At 40.5% G+C, this 23,260-nt stretch overlaps 1 protein-coding gene across 10 annotated transcripts in view; it reads right to left on the bottom strand.

Moving 5' to 3' along the window:
• Positions 1-23,260, bottom strand: part of BBX (BBX high mobility group box domain containing) — a 278,443-nt gene that overhangs the window by 18,057 nt on the left and 237,126 nt on the right. For 9 of the 10 annotated variants that reach the window (XM_058661831.1, XM_058661829.1, XM_004593214.3 and 6 more), the window contains 4 exons: positions 22,519-22,657; positions 18,576-18,724; positions 4,241-4,330; positions 2,820-2,879 (listed from right to left, as the gene is read on the bottom strand). In XM_058661831.1, the coding sequence (XP_058517814.1) occupies positions 2,820-2,879; positions 4,241-4,330; positions 18,576-18,724; positions 22,519-22,657 (438 nt within the window). The remainder of the gene's footprint in view (positions 1-2,819; positions 2,880-4,240; positions 4,331-18,575; positions 18,725-22,518; positions 22,658-23,260) is intronic. The other variant, XM_058661837.1, reaches the window with a different exon arrangement.

The raw sequence follows: 23,260 nt of genomic DNA, 5'->3' as shown, positions 1-23,260 counted from the left end.
TCCATGTTAACGGAAGTCAGAAAGCTGAACAGCTGCACAGCCTCCGTTGAATCAACATTTTCATTGCAAGCATCAGCTACAAACAATCCCTGTCAAACCTTCGCATGGGATTGCTTACACATGTCAAAATCATACCTTCATTTTCTGTCCCTCTATATTTATACCTTGCAACACAAAGTTTTAATAAGCAGTGACTTGGCCATAGGTGAGAGAGGATGAAGTAAAGGACTTAGTTAATTCACAGAGCACATTGTCTCCACTTAAACAACTCAGTGCTAGAGATGGTATGAAAACAAATAACCAAAAAGGTCATTTTTAATTACAAGCAATTTTCTGATTCCCATACTGATTCCTTTTTCCTGTACACATAAAATGAGCATGGGCAGTCTATATTAAACAAGGCATGCATTTTTAAAAGTACATGGTTTCCAAGTTTTATTCCATAAGCACTGCTAATATGTACAATTAAATATCACCAATAATAACTCTTCTAAATTCTTGGAACTACTTATAAAGTACTCATAAAGTAGTTCTTAAAGGCAGAAACTTGTTCTACTGGAAAAGAGAAAAGAGATTACAATGCAGACCTGGCACTGTGGGGGAGCAAGTAAAGCTGCTGCCTTCGGTGCCAACATCCCATATAGGTGCCAGTTCATATACCGGCTGCTGCACTTTAGACTGACCTTGCTAATACACCTGGGAAAACAGCACAGAATGGCCTAAGTACTGGGGACCCTGCACCCAAATGGGAGACTCAAAAAATTCTCTGGCTTTTGGTTTTGAATGGGCCTGGATCCAGCCACGACAGCCATTTGGATAGAAGATCTCTCTCACTCTCTGTCTCTCCTCTCTCTGTGACTTTGCCTTTCAAGTAAACCAATTTAAAAAAAAAATTAAAATAGTATAAAAATAGGTCTGATCCTGGTACAGAAACAGAGAAGATCAACGGAACAGAACAGAAACACCAGAATAGAGCGGAGCCCACACATGTATGGCCAACTAATCTTTGACGAGAAAACTGAAAACAATCCAGGGAAAAAACTGTCTCTTCAACAAATGCTGTTGGGGCAACTGGATAGCAGCCTGCAGAGGTAAGAAGCGAGACCCACACCTGTCTTATTATACAAAAATCAGCTCTAAATGGATCAAGGAGCTAAATCTGCATCCAGAAACCATCAAACTATTAGAGGAAAACACAGGATTCACTCTCCAAGACACAGGAATGGAGAAAGACTTCTTGAAAAAGACACCAAAAAGCGCAAGTAGTCAAAGCCAAAATAAACAAATGGGACTACATCAAACTAAAAAGCTTCTGTACAGCAAAGGAAACAAGCAACAAAGTGAGAAGCAACCAATGGAATGGGAGAAAATCTGCATACTACACAACTGATAGGAGACTAATATTCAGAATTTACAAAGAGCTTTAGAAACTCAGTGACACCAAAACAAACACCCCTTTGAATAAGTGGGCGAAGGAAATGAACAGACATTTTTCGAAAGAACAAATACAAATTGCTAATAGGCATACGAAAAGATGCTCAGCTCCCTAGCCATTAGGGAGATACGAATGAAAACCACATTGAGGTACCACTTAATTCCAGTGAGGCTGGCCTACATTCAGTACTCTACTAACAACACCTGCTGGTATAGATGTGTACCCTTCTTCACTGCTAGTGGGAGTGTAGGTATGGAGAATCCTAAGAGAACTGTGAATAAACCTGCCATATGACCCAGTTAGCCCACTTATACGAATATCCAAAGGAAATGAAATTGGCCTATGAGAAAGAGATCTGTAATCCTATATTTGCAACAGCACAATCCATAACAGCAAAGACATGGAAACAATCCAGATGCCCGACTAAAGAGGAGTGTATAAAGAAACTGTGGTATATCTACTCCATGGAATACTACTTAGCTATGAAAAAGAATGAAATTCTAGCATTTGCAACCAAATGATTCCAACTAGAGAATGTTATACTCAGTGAAATAAGTCAATTCCAAAAGCACAAATATCATATTTCTACTGATATAAGGCAATCTTCATGTAAAATATAAGATCAATAGTCCTTTCAATACTGTTTTGGCTGTAACTCACGGGTTTTGATTTTTTTGTTTTAATTTTCATTTTTTTCATAATAGTTTCTTTTATTAGAGTCTTCACTGACTCATAGGTCATACAGTAGTATCATTTTCTCCAAGAAGGTTTTTTATTTTCTTTTTCATTTCTTCATTGATAATATTGGTTAACTGGTAGCATGTTATTTAGCTTCATGTTGTAATTTTTTTTAACTCTATTCCTGTTGCTGATTTTGTTTTATGGCTTCTCATTAAGGGAATGTATAGTGACAGCGTAATGGAGACCATCATATCCAGGTGTGAAGCTACAATGCAGCATGCATTTCTACTTCCAAGTCAAAGACAGACTCCCAATGAAACTGTTAGGATATATCTTGACAATAGGATCCTGGACTGTTTGCCATTGTCTGTATCAGCAATGTCAGGTCACACTTAAATAACAGAATGATGGACTTATGACTGCTTACGAAGGACTATACCATTGTAATAATAAAGGGTAAATCAGTGGTGGGGGGAGAAATTTGGAGATGTAATAAGGGACATCCCACAGCCTAAGGAACTGTATCATAAAATTATAGATAAAATAGAAGGAAAAAATACTCCAAAAAAATTAGCCTAACTATAAACAAACTGGTCTGATCTACTGGTGCAAGCCAGTGCAAAATAAGCCTTTCTGGCCTCTAAAAATTATGCCATTTCTGGCTTAGAATATCAAATTAAACAATGAATGTGACTTCCTTTACCTTCTGTAGGGTGAATGGCATCCAAGAAGATTTGCTTGTTTGACCATTTATCCCCACTTCCTAAAAACAGTGACAGAAAAAGGAAGGTGAAACCATGCTTTTAGAACACACACAGACCACAAAAAAAAAAAAAAAAAAAAAAAAATAAGGCACTATACACAATAACCTAAATATGAAGTGTCACACAAATGAAGCCAAATTTTATTTCATTTTCAATACTGAAACTGGCATTTGCTAATCAAATAAGACCATACAGGACATGAATTTAAAAAGAACACATTTTTGTTTTATGAAATATTCTCAGATTTCTGTGTAATCATATTAATCTTCTGAAGACCCGTAAAAGCAAAAGTTGACATGTTTAGCTCAGAATAATGTCTCTTTACTAGGAGAAAGGGAAAAATGCTAATATTATAGAAAACAGAACTATGAAGCCCATGTACGAGTGAAAGTAAAAACCACTTAAGTAAAAAGTTACATACAGGAATACACAGACACATACATCTACACATAGAAGATTGCTGCATTTAAAGCCTCTTTTAAAGATACATGAAATGCTTCACACTGGCCATGCAAGTTGGATGCAAATGGGCATCAGATGAGTAGGCTGATGGTAGTCACGATACTAACATGCAGGGAGCTGCTAAAGAAAGCCCAGCCTCCAGACCTTGTGGCTCTACTGAGCCAGATGGGAAGATTTAATCTATTAAAAACACGAAAGAAGAAAAGGAGTCCTGAACTCTGAGATCTTGAGAGGAGCCCTGAAGAGGTTCAAGGGTCCATCAAGATCGTTCAATGACACAGATGTTCAGAGGAAAGGGGCTGGTGGGAGGGGGAGCGGCAGAGTACAGGAAAGTCCCCAGTGTCCTCTGGAAATAACAGTATGTGACTGAAGGAGGTGGGCAGATGTGTCTGGCAAACGACTTGTTCTACAGATGGCGAAGGGTTATGACTTAGGAGCAGAAAAAAAGGCCCGCAACAATCCTGAAGTACCACAGAAAGTACAGGAATGTTTGGGTTTTCACATGAATGTGAAAGGAAGCAGGTAAGTGTGGCCACGGGCTGAAGGGTTGCCAAATGTGAGAAAAATGAGAACAGTCAAAGAAAATAAATGGGTAAGAGGCTAAGAGTACTAAATTACACAATTCACAAGATGTAGATGAGAAAAGCCGCAGTTTTGGGATCATTTGGGGCTCTGAAAATAGAGACAAATACAGATTTGAATGGGAATCTCAATGAAGTAGATTTGCAATTAGCTGCAGAGTCTAAAATGAATGAAAATGCCAGCGCTGGGAGCGAATGGCACTGAAGCAGGCACAGGGGAGGAGAAGGCAAAGGCAGTGCACAGAAGCATTCCTCAGAGATGGATTCACAACAGAGGCAGCCACAAAACCTTAACGGAGGGTGGAAGGCACCAATACCTTTTTCCGGAACATTAGGCTTCTCCTTTTTGTGCTTATATTTGCTGACAATTTTGTGGAAAAAGTTCTTTTTCTGGGACTGGAAAGGACCTATAGACAATATTAATATAAATATATTTTAAGTTCACAATATGTCACAGAACAATATTGTGTGCTTTTAAACAATTTTCCCTCCTCCCCCAGCTGCAGGCAGCTGCCTAGGTTGTCTTGTACCCAGGCAACTGTTACACTGCTGGGAGAAAAGCAGCAAGTAGCTGGTGGGCATTCTGGGCCTGATTAACGCCAAATTGGTGTTAACTATACCAGTATGCCACCGTAGTTACTTATTTATTATATATTTAATTTTTAAAAAGATATGTAGGGAAGACAGAGGATGCTGGCCCCTGACATGCCACCACGGTCCCCAGGCGGGGGTGGCTGCAGATTGCCTGGGGAAGAGGGTTTGGGGGTATAATGGTGCAGGAAAGGCTAAGGGCATGTTTGACAGGGAAGGAATGACTTTTTCAGTTTTCCACGGACTGGGCCACTGCAGTTGCAACTAGATGAGGGAGCTGAGATGGAGTGGTTTCTAGAGGGGAGAACTGGAGGGCATGTCTAGGTCTAGTCAAGACATCCGCCCTTGTAGGAGACCTGGGCTGGTCTAAACAGCATCGACCATTTCCCATTGATGCACACAAAGGCTAGGACTGGGAGGCAAGGCTGGCTGTGTTAGGCTGCAGTACCCGTCTGTGAGTGTCTGAGCAGGGGTGGACCACATCTGGGTCATAGCACCCATCAGAACACAAGAGAACCAGATCTGGGAGCAGATTCTATTTTCACTTTTGAGAGGTCTCACTTCTGTGGGTATACAGCATCTGCCGATTTATGTGGAGAGCTTGGTGTGGTGACTCGTTGAGCCAGACTACTTACACAACTCACCTACAGGAACCTCCTGACACTCACAGGACTAGGGCTGGAAGGAGGCCAGGTGTTGCCAGGCTGGAGTGCCCACTGATACATGCAAAGGCCAGGACTGAGAGCAGATCATGCCAAGCAGGGTCACTGCACCTGCTAGCACGTGTGAGATCCAGGGCTGGGAGCAGATCTGGTAGGGCAACTTAGGGAACTCCCCTACTAAGCCACAGCACCTGCTGGGGAGCACAAGAGCCTGGGCTGGGGACAGGTCTAGCCAGGAAAGGCTGCAGAACGCATCACATTTGTGCGTAGTGGGTCTGGAGACAGGACAGGTTGGACCAGCCCTTAGCACCTGCTGGCATGCATGAGAGCTAGGACAGAGTGTGGGCTGCTCTGGTTGGGCTAGGCTGCCACACCCACCAGTGGAAGCTGAGACTGTGGGCGGGCCATGCCAGGCTGGGTCTAAGCATCCACCAGTATACGAAATGCCCAGGACTGGGAGTAGGACTGGTAGGGGAATTCTGGAGACTCCCCTGATGGGTTCCCACTGGTGAGTGTGAGAGTTAAGGCTGTGAGAGGACAGGCTGGACAAGGCTGCAGCACCCACTGGAATGAGTGTGGGCTCTATCTAGGGGTGGGTAAGACTACGCTGGGCTCCAGTATCCATTAGTGCTTGTGAAAACCTGAATAAGTGTGGGGCTGGGCTTGGCTAGGCTGCAGTGCCTGCTGGCATATACAAGATCCAGGGCTGGGAGCAGCCTGGTAGAGGAACTTGGGGAACTCCTCTGCCAGGCTGTAGAGAACCACAGCTGAGGGCAGGGCAGGCCAGGCCAGGCTGGACTGCAACACCCGTTGGCATATGTGAGTTGGGTCTGAGGGTGGATTGGGTTGGGCCAGTCCATAGCATACATTGGCATGCCCATAAGTTACAAGAGCCAGAAGAGGGCATACACCAGGCTGAGTTGGACTACAACTTCTGCCAGCTCACATGAGGGCTGGGCATAGGCCAGGCTATGCTAGGCTGCTATACCCATTGGCAAGAGCTGGGACTGAGGGCAGGCCAAGCTGAGCCATATTGTAGTAACTGTTGACAAATGCCGAAACTGGGAGTGGGCTATCTCAGATTCAGCTGTAGCACCCACTAGTATAACAAAGACCCAGAGTTGGGAGCAGGTCCAGTAGGGGAACTTTGGGGAACTTCTTAGTAGGGGAACTTTCTGGGCTGCTACTTCCACTGCTGAATATGAAAGCTAGACTGGGGAACTTGCTGGGCTTGTTCGCTGTACCTTCTGGCATGCATGAGAGCCAAAATAGGTTCAGGTCAGTCAGGTAATGGAGCAGCACCAGCTGGCAGGTGATTGGACTGGATGTGAGTCATGTCAGGCTAGATTGTAGTACTATCTGACAGATGCAAGATCCAGGGCTGGTAACATGCCTGGCAGGGGAACTGTGGGCACTCCCTTGCTCGGCTGTACCTCCCTCTTGTGAGCATGAAAACCAGGGCTGGGGATAGATCAGGTGGGACAGGGTGGTGATACCTACTGGCATATGTGAGGAATGGGCATGGGGACAGGTTGGCCATAGCTACCATGGGTGTGCCTGAGAGCTAGATGAGATGTAAGCTGGGCTGAGTTAGGCTGCAGTAGAGGCTGGCACATGCAAAAACTGGGGCTGGGGGTGGGCCTGGTGAAGGTTTTTGGGAGTTGCCCCAACCAGGCCACAACACCTGCTGGTATGCGTAAGGGCTGGGTCTGTGGTGGGCTGGCTGGGCTGGGTAGCTGCACCCGTCAGTTCATGTGAGGTATGGGGCCGGGGCAGAACTAATCAGGCAGCTGCATCCACTGGTATGTGTTGGCTGGTGCACACAAACGTCAAGTTGTAGGTCACTACCCCAGGCAAGGTTTCTTGAGGTATTCCTGACTAGACTGCTCGATTTAGATCCCTGACACCCTGAAAAATCACAGGATGTGTGGTCCCAGTTCACCATGCATGTATCAAGACTGGGCCTCTTCAGTTGCTGATGCCTTTGCACAGTGGACAGCATGACCAGGTGTATATAGGAGACATTATGGCTAGCTCATCTAGGTCAGCAGGGGATGCCAACTGCCTCACCATACAATGGAAAGTAGAACAGGTTGGACAATTCTCCTGGCCAAGCTAGCGGCATGTGCCTGGGTCTGTGGTGGCACTAAGATAGACTTCATCAACCAACAGACCTTGGAAAGATTTTCTTAACCCTGGTGCAATGAATCCAACAACATCTCAGAATAACAACACTCTTAGAACACTCTTCCCCACATCGAGGTCTTTAAGGTGTCATCAAAAGACTGTCCTCCATCTCCAGTTGCTAGTTTAGTTTGACATCAAGCAGTGGCTCCCTCCCCATCCTTCCTTATGGACATAGGAGGAAAAAAAAAAGACCTGAAACATTTGTCCCACTCACTTTCCTCCATACCTTACCCTCCACACTCTAACTGGGGGCCTAACTGCTCATCCGTCTTAATTATATAAATATTAAAAACAAAACTAAAAATTAAAAATTTCCTTCTGTTGCTTACTCATCTAACTGGTGTGCTCAAGTTCCCTTCATGAGCCTTACTAAAACCCAGTGGTCTTTTTCTTATGACTGCATCAAGCAGTAGCCTCCATTAGGGCTGGGAACTTTCAGAGCAGAAGCTTCAGGCTTAGCAAGTAACGAGATTACAGTTAGTAACAGTGCCACAGCCACAGCCTGAAACAGAAAAAGCTTAGACTCTTAGAGATCATGAAGGAGTGGAGGCCATTTCTGTTTTATCTATTCCAACAATTCTTTCAAGACAACTGACCACAGAGCACTAGACAGCTTTCTGGCCACTTCTGAGGACATTTTTGAAAAAATTTGTAATTTAAAAACCAGGAAAACATTTGCCCAAATCCTTTCTTTCCTGGACAGGAGGGTAAAGAAGGAGGCACAGATTCTGTTTTTGCTTTCTCAGATAAAGAAAATGGAATCAAGATGTTTTCAGTTATCAGAGACACCAACAACAGTGCTCACATCCTCCAATCATGCACATGGTCTTCTACAGTTTATGGATAATCCTGTGTAACGCTGATGTAATAATTCCATATAGCTGTTGTTTCTGCCTCTGGAAATAGGATCATGATAGGGTCTAACTCACAGGCTTGGTGTGAGGATTTAATTAGCAGCTTCCCCAGACGCTCCTGTCCTACTTCATGCCTTCCAGGGGCTCAGTGCTCTGCCTCCTGGCTGACGAAAGGCTTCCTTCCCCCAACGTGGTCAGTCCCTTCACTCCGTGTGCCAGTTCAACCCTTCCTGTACTGGTGATCATGGTTTTCTTGCTCTACAGTGGGCCTCTCCACTATTGTACAAACACATGTATAGGCTTTTTCAGAGCAAACTTTCTTCCCATTGGTTGCAGGTCCAGCTTTCTGCTGTCCCCGGCAGCAGCATTTTTCTCAGAAAGGTCACTTGTTTACACAGTTGGCAATTTCTCCTTCCATACTTTCTTAAACCCACTGTAATCAAGCTTCTTCGCTGCCACTCAGGAGAAGCTGCTCTTCTCAGCATCACCAATGATCCAAAAGCTGTGAAGCACAACCTTTAATCCTCGGCTTTATCAGTAGTTTCTTACATAACTGGCAACTCTGCGTCAATGCTTCCTCCTCTGGCCTTCTAAGACACCACCTTTCCTTGTTGCTTCTCTTCCACTCACTGACATTCCCTCCTCTGACTGCTTCTTTGTCTTAATTTTAAAATGCCTCGGCTTGATTCTTGCCCTGTTGGTTCTCATCCTCCACTCATTGCTTCTAGTCTCTGGGCTTTAGAACCCAGCTGAAGGGTAATGCTCACAAATACACAGTGAAGCGAGACTCATTCCGCGTTATTTCAAAAGCCAGAAAGCTTACGATATTTCACTAACAGCACTGTGAATCATAGCCCCCTTTATTCTTTCACCTCATATCTGGACACTATCCTCATTCTTCACATCACATTAGCAAGTCTGGCCTCCTGGCTCTTCTCTGCACATGCTCTTAGCTCTGCCTGGAAAATGCTGTTCCCCTAGATACGCACATGACTACCTTCCTCCAGGCGGTGCTAAAGTATCTCCAGGTCACCTGACTAAAACTGCCACCTAACCCCATGACCACCACCTGTGAGCACCTTTTCCCTCACAAACCCCATTCTTTCAACTGATTTCTAAAATCACCTTTATTACAATGTAATTCGCATACTGTACAATTTTTTTAAAGTATACAATTGAGTGGTTTTTACATCCAGATATCTATAACCATCACTAGTCTAGAACATTCCTTCACCTCAAAAGTGAATCCCATATCCTTTAGCTATCACCCTTCCAAAGCTGGCATTCCCAACCCTATGCAGTCACTACTCTATTTTGTCTTGAAAGATATCCCCGATCGGTACATCTCCTATGGACGGATTCATGTGATATGTGGCCTCTGACCGGCTTTCTGACTCAATATAGTGTTTTAAAGACTCATTCATACTGCAGCATATATACTAGGCTGAGTAATAACCTATTGTAAGAATGTAACAGATTTGTTTATCCTTTCAAAAGTTGATGGACATATGGGTCACTTCCAGTTTTTGGCAATTATAAATAATGCTGCTATAAACAATTATGTGCAAGCTTTTGTGTGGAAAAATGTGTTCATATCTCTTGCGCATATGTTGTGAAGTGCAAGTGTTGGGTCATACAGTAATTCTTTTTTTTTAAGATTTATTTATTTTTATTAGAAAGGCGGATATACACAGAGGAGGAGAGAGAGGAAGATCCTCTGTCCGATGGTTCACTCCCCAAGTGGCCGCAACGGCTGGAGCTGAGCCAATCCGATGCCAGGAGCCAGGAGCCAGGAGCCAGGAGCCAGGAGCCAGGAGCTCTTCCAGGTCTCCCACACGAATGCAGGGTCCCAAGGCTTTGGGCCGTCCTTGACTACTTTCCCAGGCCACAAGCAGGGAGCTGGATGGGAAACGGGGCCGCCGGGATTAGAACCGGTGCCCACATGGGATCCCAGTGCATGCAAGGCGAGGACTTTAACCACTACGCTATTGTGTCGGGCCCCATTCAGTAATTTTAAGCTTAACTGTTTCAGGAAATGCCAGGCTATTAAATAAAGTAGCTGCACCATTTTATATTCCCACTAGCAATGTATAAGGGTTTCAATTTCTCCATACCCTTGTGAACATTTGTTATGTCTTTTTGATTATGACCATGATTGCTATCTTTCTTTCTGTGGTTTTGGATTTGTATTTCCATGACAACTGATGAGTCTTTCATGTATTTATTAGCCATTTGTGTACATTCTTGGGGAAGATGTCTATTGAAATTGTCTATTTAAAATTATCCTTATCTTTGTTACTGTTAATGTCTTTATATATTCTAAAAAAAAGTCCCTCATCAGATATATGATTTGCAAATAGTTCCTCCCATTCTGTCGGATGCCTTTTTCAATTTCTTGAAAGTATCCTTTGAAGCACCAATTCTAACATCATCATTTATCACTTTATCTTTTGTTGCTTTGGAGTCACATCTAAGGAACTATTGCCAAATCTGAGGTCACAAAAATCTAACTCTTTTGACAGTTTTAGCTCTTATGTTTAACTTTCAAACTTGTTAAAATTTATATATACTCTGTGAAAAGTATGCACGCAACTCCAATCATTCTTTGGCATGTAGAGATCCTGTGGCTCTAGCATGATTTAAAAAAAAAATTGCTGTTTTCGGGCCTGGCGGCGTGGCCTAGCGGCTAAAAGTCCTTGCCTTGAAAGCCCCAGGATCCCATATGGGCGCCGGTTCTAATCCCGGCGGCTCCACTTCCCATCCAGCTCCCTGCTTGTGGCCTGGGGAAGGCAGTTGAGGACGGCCCAATGCATTGGGACCCTGCACCCCCGTGGGAGACCTGGAAGAGGTTCCTGGTTCCCGGCTTCGGATTGGCAGGCACCGGCCCGTTGCAGCTCACTTGGGGAGTCAATCATCGGATGGAAGGTCTTCCTCTCTGTCTCTGCTCCTCTCTGTATATCTGACTTTGTAATAAACTGAATAAATCTTTAAAAAAAAATGCTGTTTTACTAATGAATGGCCTTAGCTCCCCAGCTGAAAAACAGTTTACCAAAAAAAAGTATGAGTTTATTTTTGAACTCTCAATTCTGTTTCATTGACTACACATTTGTCTTATTGCCAATACAACATTGTCTTGGCCACTATTGCTTTTCCGTCAATTTGGAAATCATTTTTTTTTTTCAAGATGATTTTGGACATTTTGAATCTCTTGTAATTCCATATTAATTTTAAATTTATCAGTTTCTTCAAAGAAGTCAGTTGGGATTTTGAGGATTAAGCTGAATCTGTATCTATTTTGGGGCATATTTCATTCCTAACAATATTAAGTCCTACAATTCACTTACATAATATTTTTTCACTTATTTCTATGATTTTTTCAACAGTGTTTCTATAGTTTTCACTGGGTTGTACTTCTTCCGTTAAATGTATTTCTAAGCACATTTTTCTAAACAATTGTACATGAAATTGTTTTCTTAATTTCTTCTTTGGATTGTTCTTTAGAAGTGTACAGAAATACAATTAATTTTATCAAATTAAGCATGCAACTCTATATTGTTATTTATTCGCTATAATAATTTTAAGCGTGTTTTTTAGGGTTTCCTATATATAAGATCATGTCCTGCGAGGCTAGGGATTGCTTCATCTCTTCCTTTCCAGAAGGCTTTTGCTTCATTTTCTCCTGTAACAACACTGACTAGCAGCTCCCACTGAACAGGAATAGTAAAAGGGGACACCTGTGCCTCATTGCTCAGTTCAGAGAGAAAACATCCCACCTTTCACCACTACAGACAATGTTAGGTGCGTGGTTTTGGAAATGCTTTAATTAGGCTGAGGAAATTTGTATTACTAGATTGTTGAGGTTTTTTTTTTTTTTATCATAAAAGGGTTTTGGATTTTGTCAAATGCTTTTACCTACGTCTACTGAGATGATGGCCTAGTATATGGTATATTCTGGAGACTGCTCCATGTTCACTTAAGAATGTATATTTTCCTGTTTTAAGCTAAAGTATTCAATGGATGTCTGAGAGTTTGCTTACAGCATTGTTTAAGTCTTCTCTTTCCTTATTTATTATCTGGAACCTCCAGACAACATGTAATCCTTGAACAATAAGGAAAGTACACACAGTGCTTGAAAGAAAAAAGAGAAAAGTGACAGAGCAACAAGAAAAAATGTTTAAATGTTTAAATGTTTAAATAGCATTCACAGAATGGTTAAGTGCCTAGAAAGGTGCTGAGCACACCACAGGTTCTCAATAAACATTAGTTTCATGAATTGATGCTTGCCATGAAATAAGAAGTCAAGAAACAGCATTTGCTGCTGATGGGACTGACATTATCCATCAGTATAGTCAGGTCTTTGTGTGATGGTTATATCAAGTCATCATTTTAAATAAACAACAGTGAGACTTCTGAATCGGCTATTAGTGGTTTGAAATGGCAATGCAAATTTCCCCCTTGCTTAGGCCATTGGAAAAATGAGCAAGAAAACAAATTTTACAAACACAAAGAAATGCTTCAGTGTACACACTACACGTAGTATTACAGGCATTCTTCATAATTTTTTGTTGTCACTTCCTCTTGTATTTTATACTTTCCAAGAAACTTAATACCAGTGCACCTGAATGACACATAGGCAGTCCTGGAAAGGGACTTGGGAAAAAGGAGCTAAACAGCATTGAGCCTTCTCAGGATCTTATCTATCCTAGTGATTTACTTGCAGGAAAACAATTTACCATTAGTAACCCTAGTTCAAAGAAGAAAGTGAAGAAGGGTGTTCACAGGAGCAGACAGCTTTGAAGTATGGACTGGATTAGGAATGAAAAAAGGATGCGTTTTTTTTCAAAACTAACCACACTAAGAGAAATCTAAAAAGCATAATTTAAGGACAAAGCTAAAGATAAAGCTTGTCAATTTTAACATGAAAAAAAGAACAACCAGAATGGTTTTATACATAGAAGAGCTTATGTAAACTTACATTTTTAAAATTCTTTGCTCCTAGTCATGCCCCAAACTACTGCTATATAACTACATTAAGTAAAGTACAACTTTAGATAAAAAAGAAAGTGACAAACTTGAAAGGAGTGTAATTGATGAGATCTAATTGTAGTCAACAAAAAGTAGCAATTTTAGAGAAGGACTGAACAATTCGATTTCTGCCCACCAGCATAATATATTTATGTTTGACGGTCAAAAGAAAATAAGTCAAAATTGTAATAAACAGCAAGTGATAAAGGAATTCACTATTTTTCCGTTTGATTATTGTTAACATTAGCACAAAAGTGTCTGGAGAAGAAGAAAAAAGATGGGAAATGAAAAACACAGAAAAGAGTTTTTAGAAGGACCTTCACTCTATCACTACCTTAAGCTTCCATCCAATCTCTTCCTGCACTAAATTTCTTGCCTTATCCATTAGGCCACCGGGGCTGATTCTGCACTAAATTTCTTGAGTATATTTGCATCAGCTCAAGCTTCCATATGACAGAAGCACTTGCTGCAGCTATGCAAACTGGTTTAGGCCTCCATATAAGATTCTATGCAAGATGGCTTATATGCTTTTTTTTCAGATTTATTTTACTTAATTGAAATGCAGTTATGCAGAGAAAGAGTAGAAAGGAAGACCCATGTGAGTGTGTCTGTGCTTGCACACACACACACATGCACAATCTCTCTGAGAAAGAGGGAGAGAGAGAGAAAGAGAGAGAAAGAGACAGAGAGGTCTTTCATCCATTGGTTCACTTCCCAAAGGGCTGTAATGGCTGAGGCTGGGGTAGATTGAACCCAAGAGCTTCTTCGGGGGTCTTCCACATAGGTGCAGGAGCCCAAGCATTTAGGCTACCTTCTGCTGCTTTCCCAGATTATTACAAAGGAGTTAGATTGAAGTGGAGCAGCCAGGATTTGCCTATAAGGGGGTTAAGCTGCCACCTGCAGTGCTGGCTGTAGTCTAAAGGTACCCATCTTCTCTACATAGCAGCTTCAGGGTTGGGTAGGAATAGCAGGGCCAAACTACAAGCAGAGAGGATAAGTGGGGTGCCTGCCATACAGACACCGATAATAAGCCTTCTAACACGTTCATGCTGTTTGAAGTTTGCTGGCAAATGACCACTGTTTTGGGTCAGAAGTTACAGTGGCAAGGGAGTCATTTCAATTTAAACTGCATGATAATTTTCCAGGGTCAGCAGGGAATTAAACAAATCCTCCTCTTGAGGACTGCTGTGAGGAACACACACCAGGCATAATGCTGAGGCTGGCAGCTTTTGATCAGGTGCTACAGCAGTTACTATGTTTGTAAGCTATAAAAGTCAGGGGGTTGCTTCCAAGACTGGCTTGTCATTTTCATATTGGACACACACACATGCAAATGACCAATGAAACAATAAAATTCTTTGTAATAATTATAGAAAAGTGCTTCTAGTGTCTAGGCATGTAGATCTGCTGACTTGAATAAGTTAAGATTCATTGAGGAGGAGGAGCCACCTTCTTGGGCTGAATAAGCATGCTCTATTATGGAACAAGATTATATTAAGAATATTTTTTATATCTGCAAAAGTGTCGTCACAATGTTTCTTAAAACGCTTGGTGGCCATGAAGATGTCCCAACAGCTATAGGGAAAAATATAGTGTTCTGTCCAACCTAGAAACTCTATCTTCCTCATAGGAAAGGCTGTCATCAGATTTCGGTTCTCTAAGGTTAAAAGTATCCTTAGCTTGGTGCAACCCCACAGGGGGGATTCTGTCTTCAATGTTTAATTATGTAAGTCTGTTTCTGACATTTCCTTGAAAATTTCAACTTAAAATTTAAAATTTCCAATTTAAATTTAACATGTAAGTGTGAATTGGGGAAAAAATGAGAAAGACCAATGGTATGGTTGCTAATGGACCAAAGAATTACATAAAGAGAGATGGGATAAAGGAGACATGATGTCAATGGTCAAGATGATGCATAATTTAAACATTCTAAACTGAGCTTAATTTGCTTTTATTCTTATGACTCTACATGTTTTAAAACTGTTAATGTGCAGGAAACTCTGACTATGGATACTTCTGTAAACAATGTTTTACACATTAACGCTACAAATAATGTGTCCAAACAAATTCCTTAAGAGGTTATCATTAGGATCTGGCGCTGTAGCCTTGTGGCTAAAGTTCTCGCACTGAATACACCGTTATCCAATATGGGCACCGGTTCTAATCCGTGCAGCTCCCTGCCTGTGTCCTGGGAAAGCAGTTGAGGACGGCCCAAAGTGTTGGGACCTGCACCCGCATGGGAGACCCAGAACAGGCTGCTGGCTCCTGGCTTCGGATTGGCTCAACTCCAGCCGTTGCAGCCTGGGGAGTGAATCAACGGACATAAGATCTTCCTCTCCGTCTCTCCTCCTCTCTGTATATCTGACTTTGTAATACAAATAAATAAATCTTTAAAAAAAAGAAGTTATCATTAAATTCATGTTTAGATTAAACTCAAGTTTTCATTTAAAAAATACACAAATAATCAAGAATGATAACCCAGAAAATATTTTAAAATTGAGTTGCTACATTTGAACTGCACTGTGAGCTTGATTGATTCCAATCTACTGGAAATTTATCCTTAGAAAGTCTATTCTTTACTGTCATAATATAGCCTAGGCTCAGTTGGAGGAAGGTGACATTTAAAGTTATTTTCATTGTTGAGTTTTTGATAAGAAACGTTACATGGAAAACAAAAGAAAAGGTAGAGACAGAGGAGGACAGTAGGAAGCAGAGAGACCACTCATGTAAAAGGAAGGTACTGGGAAAACTACAGTAGTAAACCCAAGCTGATACTATGATTCTGACAGCTGTGCAAATGCATACAAAGCAATTACTTCTAGAAATTATACTTTAGAAAAACAGATTTTACGTAACATAAAGTACCTAGAAAGGCACAAACATAAGTCAAGAAGCAATCAAGAATACGGAATGTTAAGAAATACAGCACAAAATCAAATACAGAAACCTGGCAAATTTGGGAGCAAAAATGAGGTTTCCTGTGGACAACTGCTCTTTTACTAATGAACTGATTATCTCAGGCACAGAGCTTGCTTTGAACAGTTAATTATGCAAAAAATACAAAGGATTTAGAATCTAAGGAAACAATTTCCTGTATCCCCTAAAGATCCAACAATTACAGCACAGCTGCTATGATAATTTCATTAATAACTTGTTGTCTAGTACACGGATAATGCTAATGTCAAAATTACAATCAGTCTCAAATACTATTTCTTTTCATTTGTTAAATACGAAATGTTATTTAATGCCTGCTTTAATTGCTCCATGAATTATACTGCAGAGCAAAATCTAAGTCATTTTACTTATGTGTATAATTATTTATATACTGCACAAGAACCACTGGCTTTGTGGCTTGGGAGGTATAATGAGAAAGATGATATTGTACAAAGTATAATCCCAAGCTTGAAAAAACTATCTGACATCAAAAGAATTGTTACTTTCAGTTGGGATTGGGAAATCATCTAACAGACAATTAAGACCCAAGAGAAGGTTTCATGAAAATAGAACCTAACTTCAGCGTTTTATAGCTTTACAAAAGTATATCTATTGTTACATCTAATGCCTGATAGATAATTCGGCCAGCTTCAGAGTTCTAAAATGGATGTCATGAACTCTAAGAACTGAAAGAAAGAGTATACCCTGACCATCAATCAATTAAGTTCTATTTTATTGGCTTGTCAGGGATTCATCAGCAACTTTAAATCTAAGAATTATGGGAGCTCAAGATGCCTGGCATCTTGGAGCTAATACACTACTCCACCTATTCCTAAACATCTCCTGGGCACAGGCTGTCACTTCATCTGGTAATCCATTACGGCACTCAGCTACCTACCTGTCAGTAAGTCTCCTTTATTTCTTTGCCCACCTATTTGGATGAGCAAACCTGGTGATACAACATTTCTTTTTTTAGTTCTTATTCAGTAGATTTGCTTTTATTAGTCTCAGAGGAAAGCCCAGCTCATTCTAAAATGACTTTTATATTCTTCCCTACTTTCAATCACAAAGGGTAAGTTTTCTCCAGCCTTTTTGTTCTATCTTGGGGTATAGATGTCAGAGTCCTTCCTACATTGTGGCAGCTCCAGTGTGCAGTTTTTAGGTAACTGATGGAGAGAGGTTTAAGGTTTTTTTTTACAGAGGAAACCACAATTTTCTGTGGGAAACAAGCCTCAAATATTTTCCCCAAATCCATGAAACTGTTTCTCCCATTAATACTCATATCTATCACCTATCTAAAATACACAAATGAAGGAAATTAATTGGATTTGACATAAAGCAAGCAACAGGCAGCCAACTTGAAGGATAATTACAAGAACTCTTCCATTAAATCCTGTTCAGAATTGGATTCTGACGGCAAGCACAACTTGGCCACACCAGTTCTCCATTTCTCTGTCCCCTGTCATTACAGGAGAACTAAATTAATGAAGTCTTTCATAGTGGTGTGGAAAAGTAAAGGCACGTTTTCATTTCCAACCTTGAGAGCTAAAGTAACATCAGAAGACAAGTTTCCTAATGACAGCAATGCTGTCATGTCAGGAAGGTGAGGAGTCTTCCTCACGCTGCTAGACATATCCTGGGCAGGGCACAGCACCTCAGTGCTTGCCGCCCTGAAAATGCTCTCTGAAACTCATTCGAAAAAATCTGCTTTCGGATTTCAATGCTACTTCTGAAGAATGCTGAGACCTACTCAAGTCATGTTGCTGATCATTTTTAAAGTGCCTGAAATAGACAGGAGAGAAGCTGGTATCCTCGAAAATAAATACACTAAACAAAGCATTTTTCCAAATTTAAACCAATATCTGTATCTCTTCTCTCCCCTCCTCTTTCTTCCCCAGCTATATATATTTCTGGGGCAGTATAGGTTTATTTTCATTTAGTCCAATCACCAATAAAGAATAGAGGTTGGTTATCAGATGACCAAAATAATCTAATAGCGCCAGATTCCAATCTGTAGTACACATAGGAACAGAAGAATCGAATTTGACTGGCGGTTTCTTCTCAAGTAAAGCTTAACATTGCAAACAGAATTGGGGGGGGCAAGAAGTTAAAGATCATATGTAATAACTTCAAAAACAGCTTTGCTGCACCTTCAAGAACAAATGCTTATACTGAGATGCCAGTAGTCAGAGGCAAAGAAAAACTGGAAAGGAGAAAATGAGACAGGAATCATGATTATTGGGGAAACCAATCCAAAATTTTACCTTCCAGCTGTCTCAACCCTAAATCCAATTGCTGTACATATCTAAAAGAAGCTGCAGAAGCTTAGCATAACTTGTTTGAGATTCGGACCACCTTGCTCCCTTAAACTCATTAAAAAGGCAGAGGGCAAATCTAACCTTTGCTGGTTTTCGCTGATTCCGAAGACATGGTCCCAGTCTTCTTCTTTTTTCTTGGGACAGGTACACATTTCCGGTCAAATGAAACAGGACTATATTGAGGGAGGCTGTTAAATTTTTTTTCAAATTCTTCATCCAGCTTTGATGAACTATGGAAAATCATAAGGGAATTAATCAGCACATGACCAAATATTTGAACAGAAAATGATATAAAACATATACTTAGGAAACTCCACTTGAAGACGAAGTCCATAGCAATTAGAACATGAAAGAAAACACTTCTTTTAAAAAATGCTTCAGAAGATTTACTAATACAGTTTTCTTAGTAAACTCACAAGTTATATACAAAAGCAGAAATATCATTTAAAATATCAGAATTCTTTCAAGCAGGGTAATTTGCTAGTCTCTCCATTGGCATCGGTTTTTTATAAGGCTCAGTGCAAAGTATACTGCATGCAGACTTAGTTCTCATTCCAAAGATTCATATACATCTATTGGTGATCTTATTAAGGTCATAATATATTGATAGTTTTCTATGATTTGTCTTTTAAAATTATTAACTAATACTTTATTAAGATAGATATACCCAAATACAACATAAAACCATCTGAGTGTTAGAAAAAATTATTGGGAGTTGACCAGAGTGAGCCTGGTTGACGAGCAAAGCTTCCAGCAGATACTGGCAGAGACAATACCATGTTAACTTAAGCCATCCAACAACTTTAAATATGCAACCAGCAAAGACGGCAAATCCTTCGACTGGCTTTGCCTGGCTTTGGCAGTGTACCTCCTCGTTTCCAGGCTGGCTATTGTTTAAGATGCATCTTAGATGAGAGAAGATGCATCTTAGATGAGGACTGCCGAGCTTAGCTGATCAAACACAAGGTGAAATGGGAAGATGATAGTAGCTTTAGTACTCACAAAAAGTTATGTGATAGGTTACTAGCTAGGGGATGTACTTGAAATGTTTCTGAGACTGCTCACAGTTTCGGAGGAACATACACAGCTGGGAAGCACAGGTAAGAGAATCAAATGATATCAGAATGGTGGACAGAAATGGCCATTACTAAGTTCTATCAAAGCGGTGGAGGAGGATGGTGACACCCTCATTCACCTCTTTTCTCATTTGGTTAGAAACATGTTTATAATGATGAAAATGTTGACACTAACTAGGCAGTATCAGAAAGCTCTCTATAAGGCACAAAATTTCAAACATTTTGAATACCAAAAAGAAAACTGTAAAAAACTGTAAAAAAAAAAAAAAAAAGACAGATATAGCTCGTAAGTCCTCATAGGATGGTTGCTTTTCTTCACTTAAAAGAGCACATCGATCATCATCTATGTTTCTCTTGAAGAGATCAATAAACTAGCACTGCCAATACTGAGGCGAAGTTTTCTTGGCTACTATTAACCAAATAGGTGGCACATTTTTTTTTTTGAGATTAAAAAGGTTTGGAACATTCATCTACAACGTCAGGAGACACATGATCCAAAATTTCTCACGAATCAGTTTTTGGTCTAGCATGTCCTACACAAGGCATACCTAATAACCTTACTGCTTTCAGCCAATATGTAAGCGGTGGGGAGACCAACAAAGGGCACTGAGGCTTACTGACAATTTAAGCCTGTGGAAAACCACACTTAATTGTTTCCAAATAATGGCTTCAGAATAACTACACCATACACAATCAATTCGTGAACAATCTCTATATAAGGGCAGATTTTTAAAAGACTGCTTCATTAAAGAATGGTGAAAACACAAAGCCTATTTCATGTAAAATACTATTATGGAGGAAAAAAAGTATGAAAGGATTTCAAAATTTTTTTTGCCCCCAAATTAAGGACTTCTGTTTCCTTTTTCTGAGAATGTTCTGAAATATCCTCTCTCTCTCTCACTTTTTTTTTTAAAAAGATTTATTTATTTTATTACCAAGTCAGATATACAGAGAGGAGGAGAGACAGAGAGGAAGATCTTCCGTCCGATGATTCACTCCCCAAGTGAGCCGCAACGGCTGGTGCCTGCCAATCCGAAGCCGGGAACCAGGAACCTTTTCCAGGTTTCCCATGTGGGTGCAGGGTCCCAAAGCTTTGGGCCATCCTCGACTGCTTTCCCAGGCCACAAGCAGGGAGCTGGATGGGAAGTGGAGCCGCCAGGATTAGAATCGGTGCCCATATGGGATCCTGGCATGTTCAAGGTGAGGACCTTAGCCGCTAGGCCACGCTGCCGGGCCCAATCCTCTCATCTCTTATACACCTTCAGCAGTTTCTAATGAAAGCATCAATAATACTTTTGGGGAGCCATAAACACTGACTTCTTTCCTTAGGATTTCACATTATCTCCAGGGACACCTGCTCCCCTGTTGGTGTGTAGACTGACAAATGGTCTAGATGCTCAATGGTCACTTTTTCTAGGAAATCTGGCAAGTGAAATATCATCTGATAACAACAAATGTGGATGTTGTCGTGACATTATTTAATCAGAAGGTAGGCAAAACTAATTTCAAGTACTTCAAAATTTTAAATTATTACATTAGAATTGAAATACATAAATTTTAAACATCATTTTTATAAAGATTTATTTATTTATTTTTATTGGAAAGGCGGATAATACAGAGAGGAGGAGAGACAGAGAGGAAGATCTTCTGTCTGATGGTTCACTCCACAAGTGGCTGCAACAGCTAGAGCTGAGCCAATCCGAAGCCAGGAACCAGGAGCTCTTCCAGGTCTCCCACATGGGTGCAGGGTCCCAAAGCTTTGGGCTGTCCTTGACAGCTTTCCCAGGCCACAAGCAGGGAGCTGGATGGGAAGCGGGGCCGCCGGGATTAGAACTGGCGCCCATATGGGATCCCGGCGCGTGCAAGGTAAGGACTTTAGCCACTATGCTATCGCGCCGGGCCCTAAATATATCATTTATATAAACAATCTTGAAGAGCAGCATCATGGGAAATAATTTCTACCCTCTCATTTTGTGATAACCAAGAGAATTAGAATTAACCAGACTTGAAAGCACTACACTTCCAAGAAAAAATATTGTTCCATAAACAGAATTGCAAATATAATGAATAAACCAAATACAATACATCTAATGCATAAAATTTGCATACCTTTAAGTACACTTATGAAAAAATATTGAGAATATAAAAATGTGCTTATTTCTATTCAATACATTCTTTTCAAACAGAGCTAATGAGAAATCTCAAAGGATTTTCAAAACAGTACAACTGAATAAGCAGATATTTTCCTCACCAGTATAAAGTATTGGATCTCTGAACTTGCTAACAAAATGCTTCATATTAAGATTGTTTTTAAGAATCTTTGGCATAACATTAACTATGAAATAATTCTTAATGATTTTATCTGATGTGTGCTATTGTTTAATACTGCATTTCTATGTATAATTAATGCACTGAATGATCTCTATACCAGGGGAATAGTCAATCTAATATTTTTATCTTACAGCAACAGAACACAGTTTAAATAAAACAAGGTTAGATATCAAAGTTTAATCTCATTTGCCTTACATTTCTCAGCTGTCATTACTTTACAAACATATGTACACACATTTAGAAATATTAAGTGAAGTACACGAACTGAGGAAAATGGGAAAATTTAAACATACTTGTAATAGGAATTGAATGAGTCCTAACGATAGTGAAGGATTTACAATGTCACATCACTGCTACGTGGTAGATCTAAATTTAATCTCAGATCTAAGTCTAAAATCTATATGTTTCCTATTGTATCCAAAATGTGAATGGCATTGTCACCCGTAAGGTTAAGTTAATAGCAGGTGTCAAGTGCTATGCTCGATTTGTGTTCACTAATGTTGCTCCTGAGGTTGCAGGAGGTCTGACAGGTCAATGTGCAGGCGGTTAGTGACTCACGTTGACCTTGAACATCCTCCTGCATGGCCGCCTGTGCAGTTGGGCCTCTAGGCACTTACCCAAGGAAGGAGTCTTCCCTCGGCTTTGTCTTCTTGAACTTCTTGCTGCCACTGCTTCCACTCTGACTAAACGTCCAGCTTTCTTCATTCCAGCACCCCTCATGATCAGATGAGTTTCCTTTTCCTGAGCTTCGTTTTCCTAAAGAAATTCCAAAGAAAGGATTTTTTGAATATACTGGAGTGGGAGATTATTTCAGTTGCTTCATAAATAACCTCTTGTAATTAAGGTATCATAGGATGTTATCTGTAACTATTAAGGGTAATTTCTGCTGGGTATTTTCTACTTTTAATAATTAAATATGCAAAAAAGCGACTTATAGCTTCTGAGATGCACTGTTTTCTAACTCAAGAAGTACCACATGATCAAAGAAACAGATCAAATTAATGTTACATAAAGTATGGGAACCTTCTGTTGATGAACTCTTGCTAATTCTAACTTCTGTAAGATCCACTGGAATGCTAGCCCTAGAGAACTAAGTAATGCTAAGTATCTTTAGTTGAGGCTTGCTAGATCTATGACTCACACATCTCTTGTTGGAACACAGCGTGGCAGATGCTATATTTTAAAATAGATGAATATATATGAAATACTCTATAGAATAAAGGTATACACAGTAACTAAGTTCTAGATTCTGTCATGTTTTAAAGGGTCCTTCACTTCAACTAGTTTTGTTCAACTAATGGAGGAAGGGCACGTGCACTTGGAATCTCCAGGAGAAGATTCTGTGAAATATTCATAGAT

The sequence above is a fragment of the Ochotona princeps genome, chromosome 3, assembly GCF_030435755.1.
Source record: "Ochotona princeps isolate mOchPri1 chromosome 3, mOchPri1.hap1, whole genome shotgun sequence".
Taxonomy (NCBI): Eukaryota; Metazoa; Chordata; class Mammalia; order Lagomorpha; family Ochotonidae; genus Ochotona; species Ochotona princeps.
The sequence above is the reverse complement of the archived record's forward strand: the minus strand, read 5'-3'. Positions and strand labels throughout refer to the sequence as shown.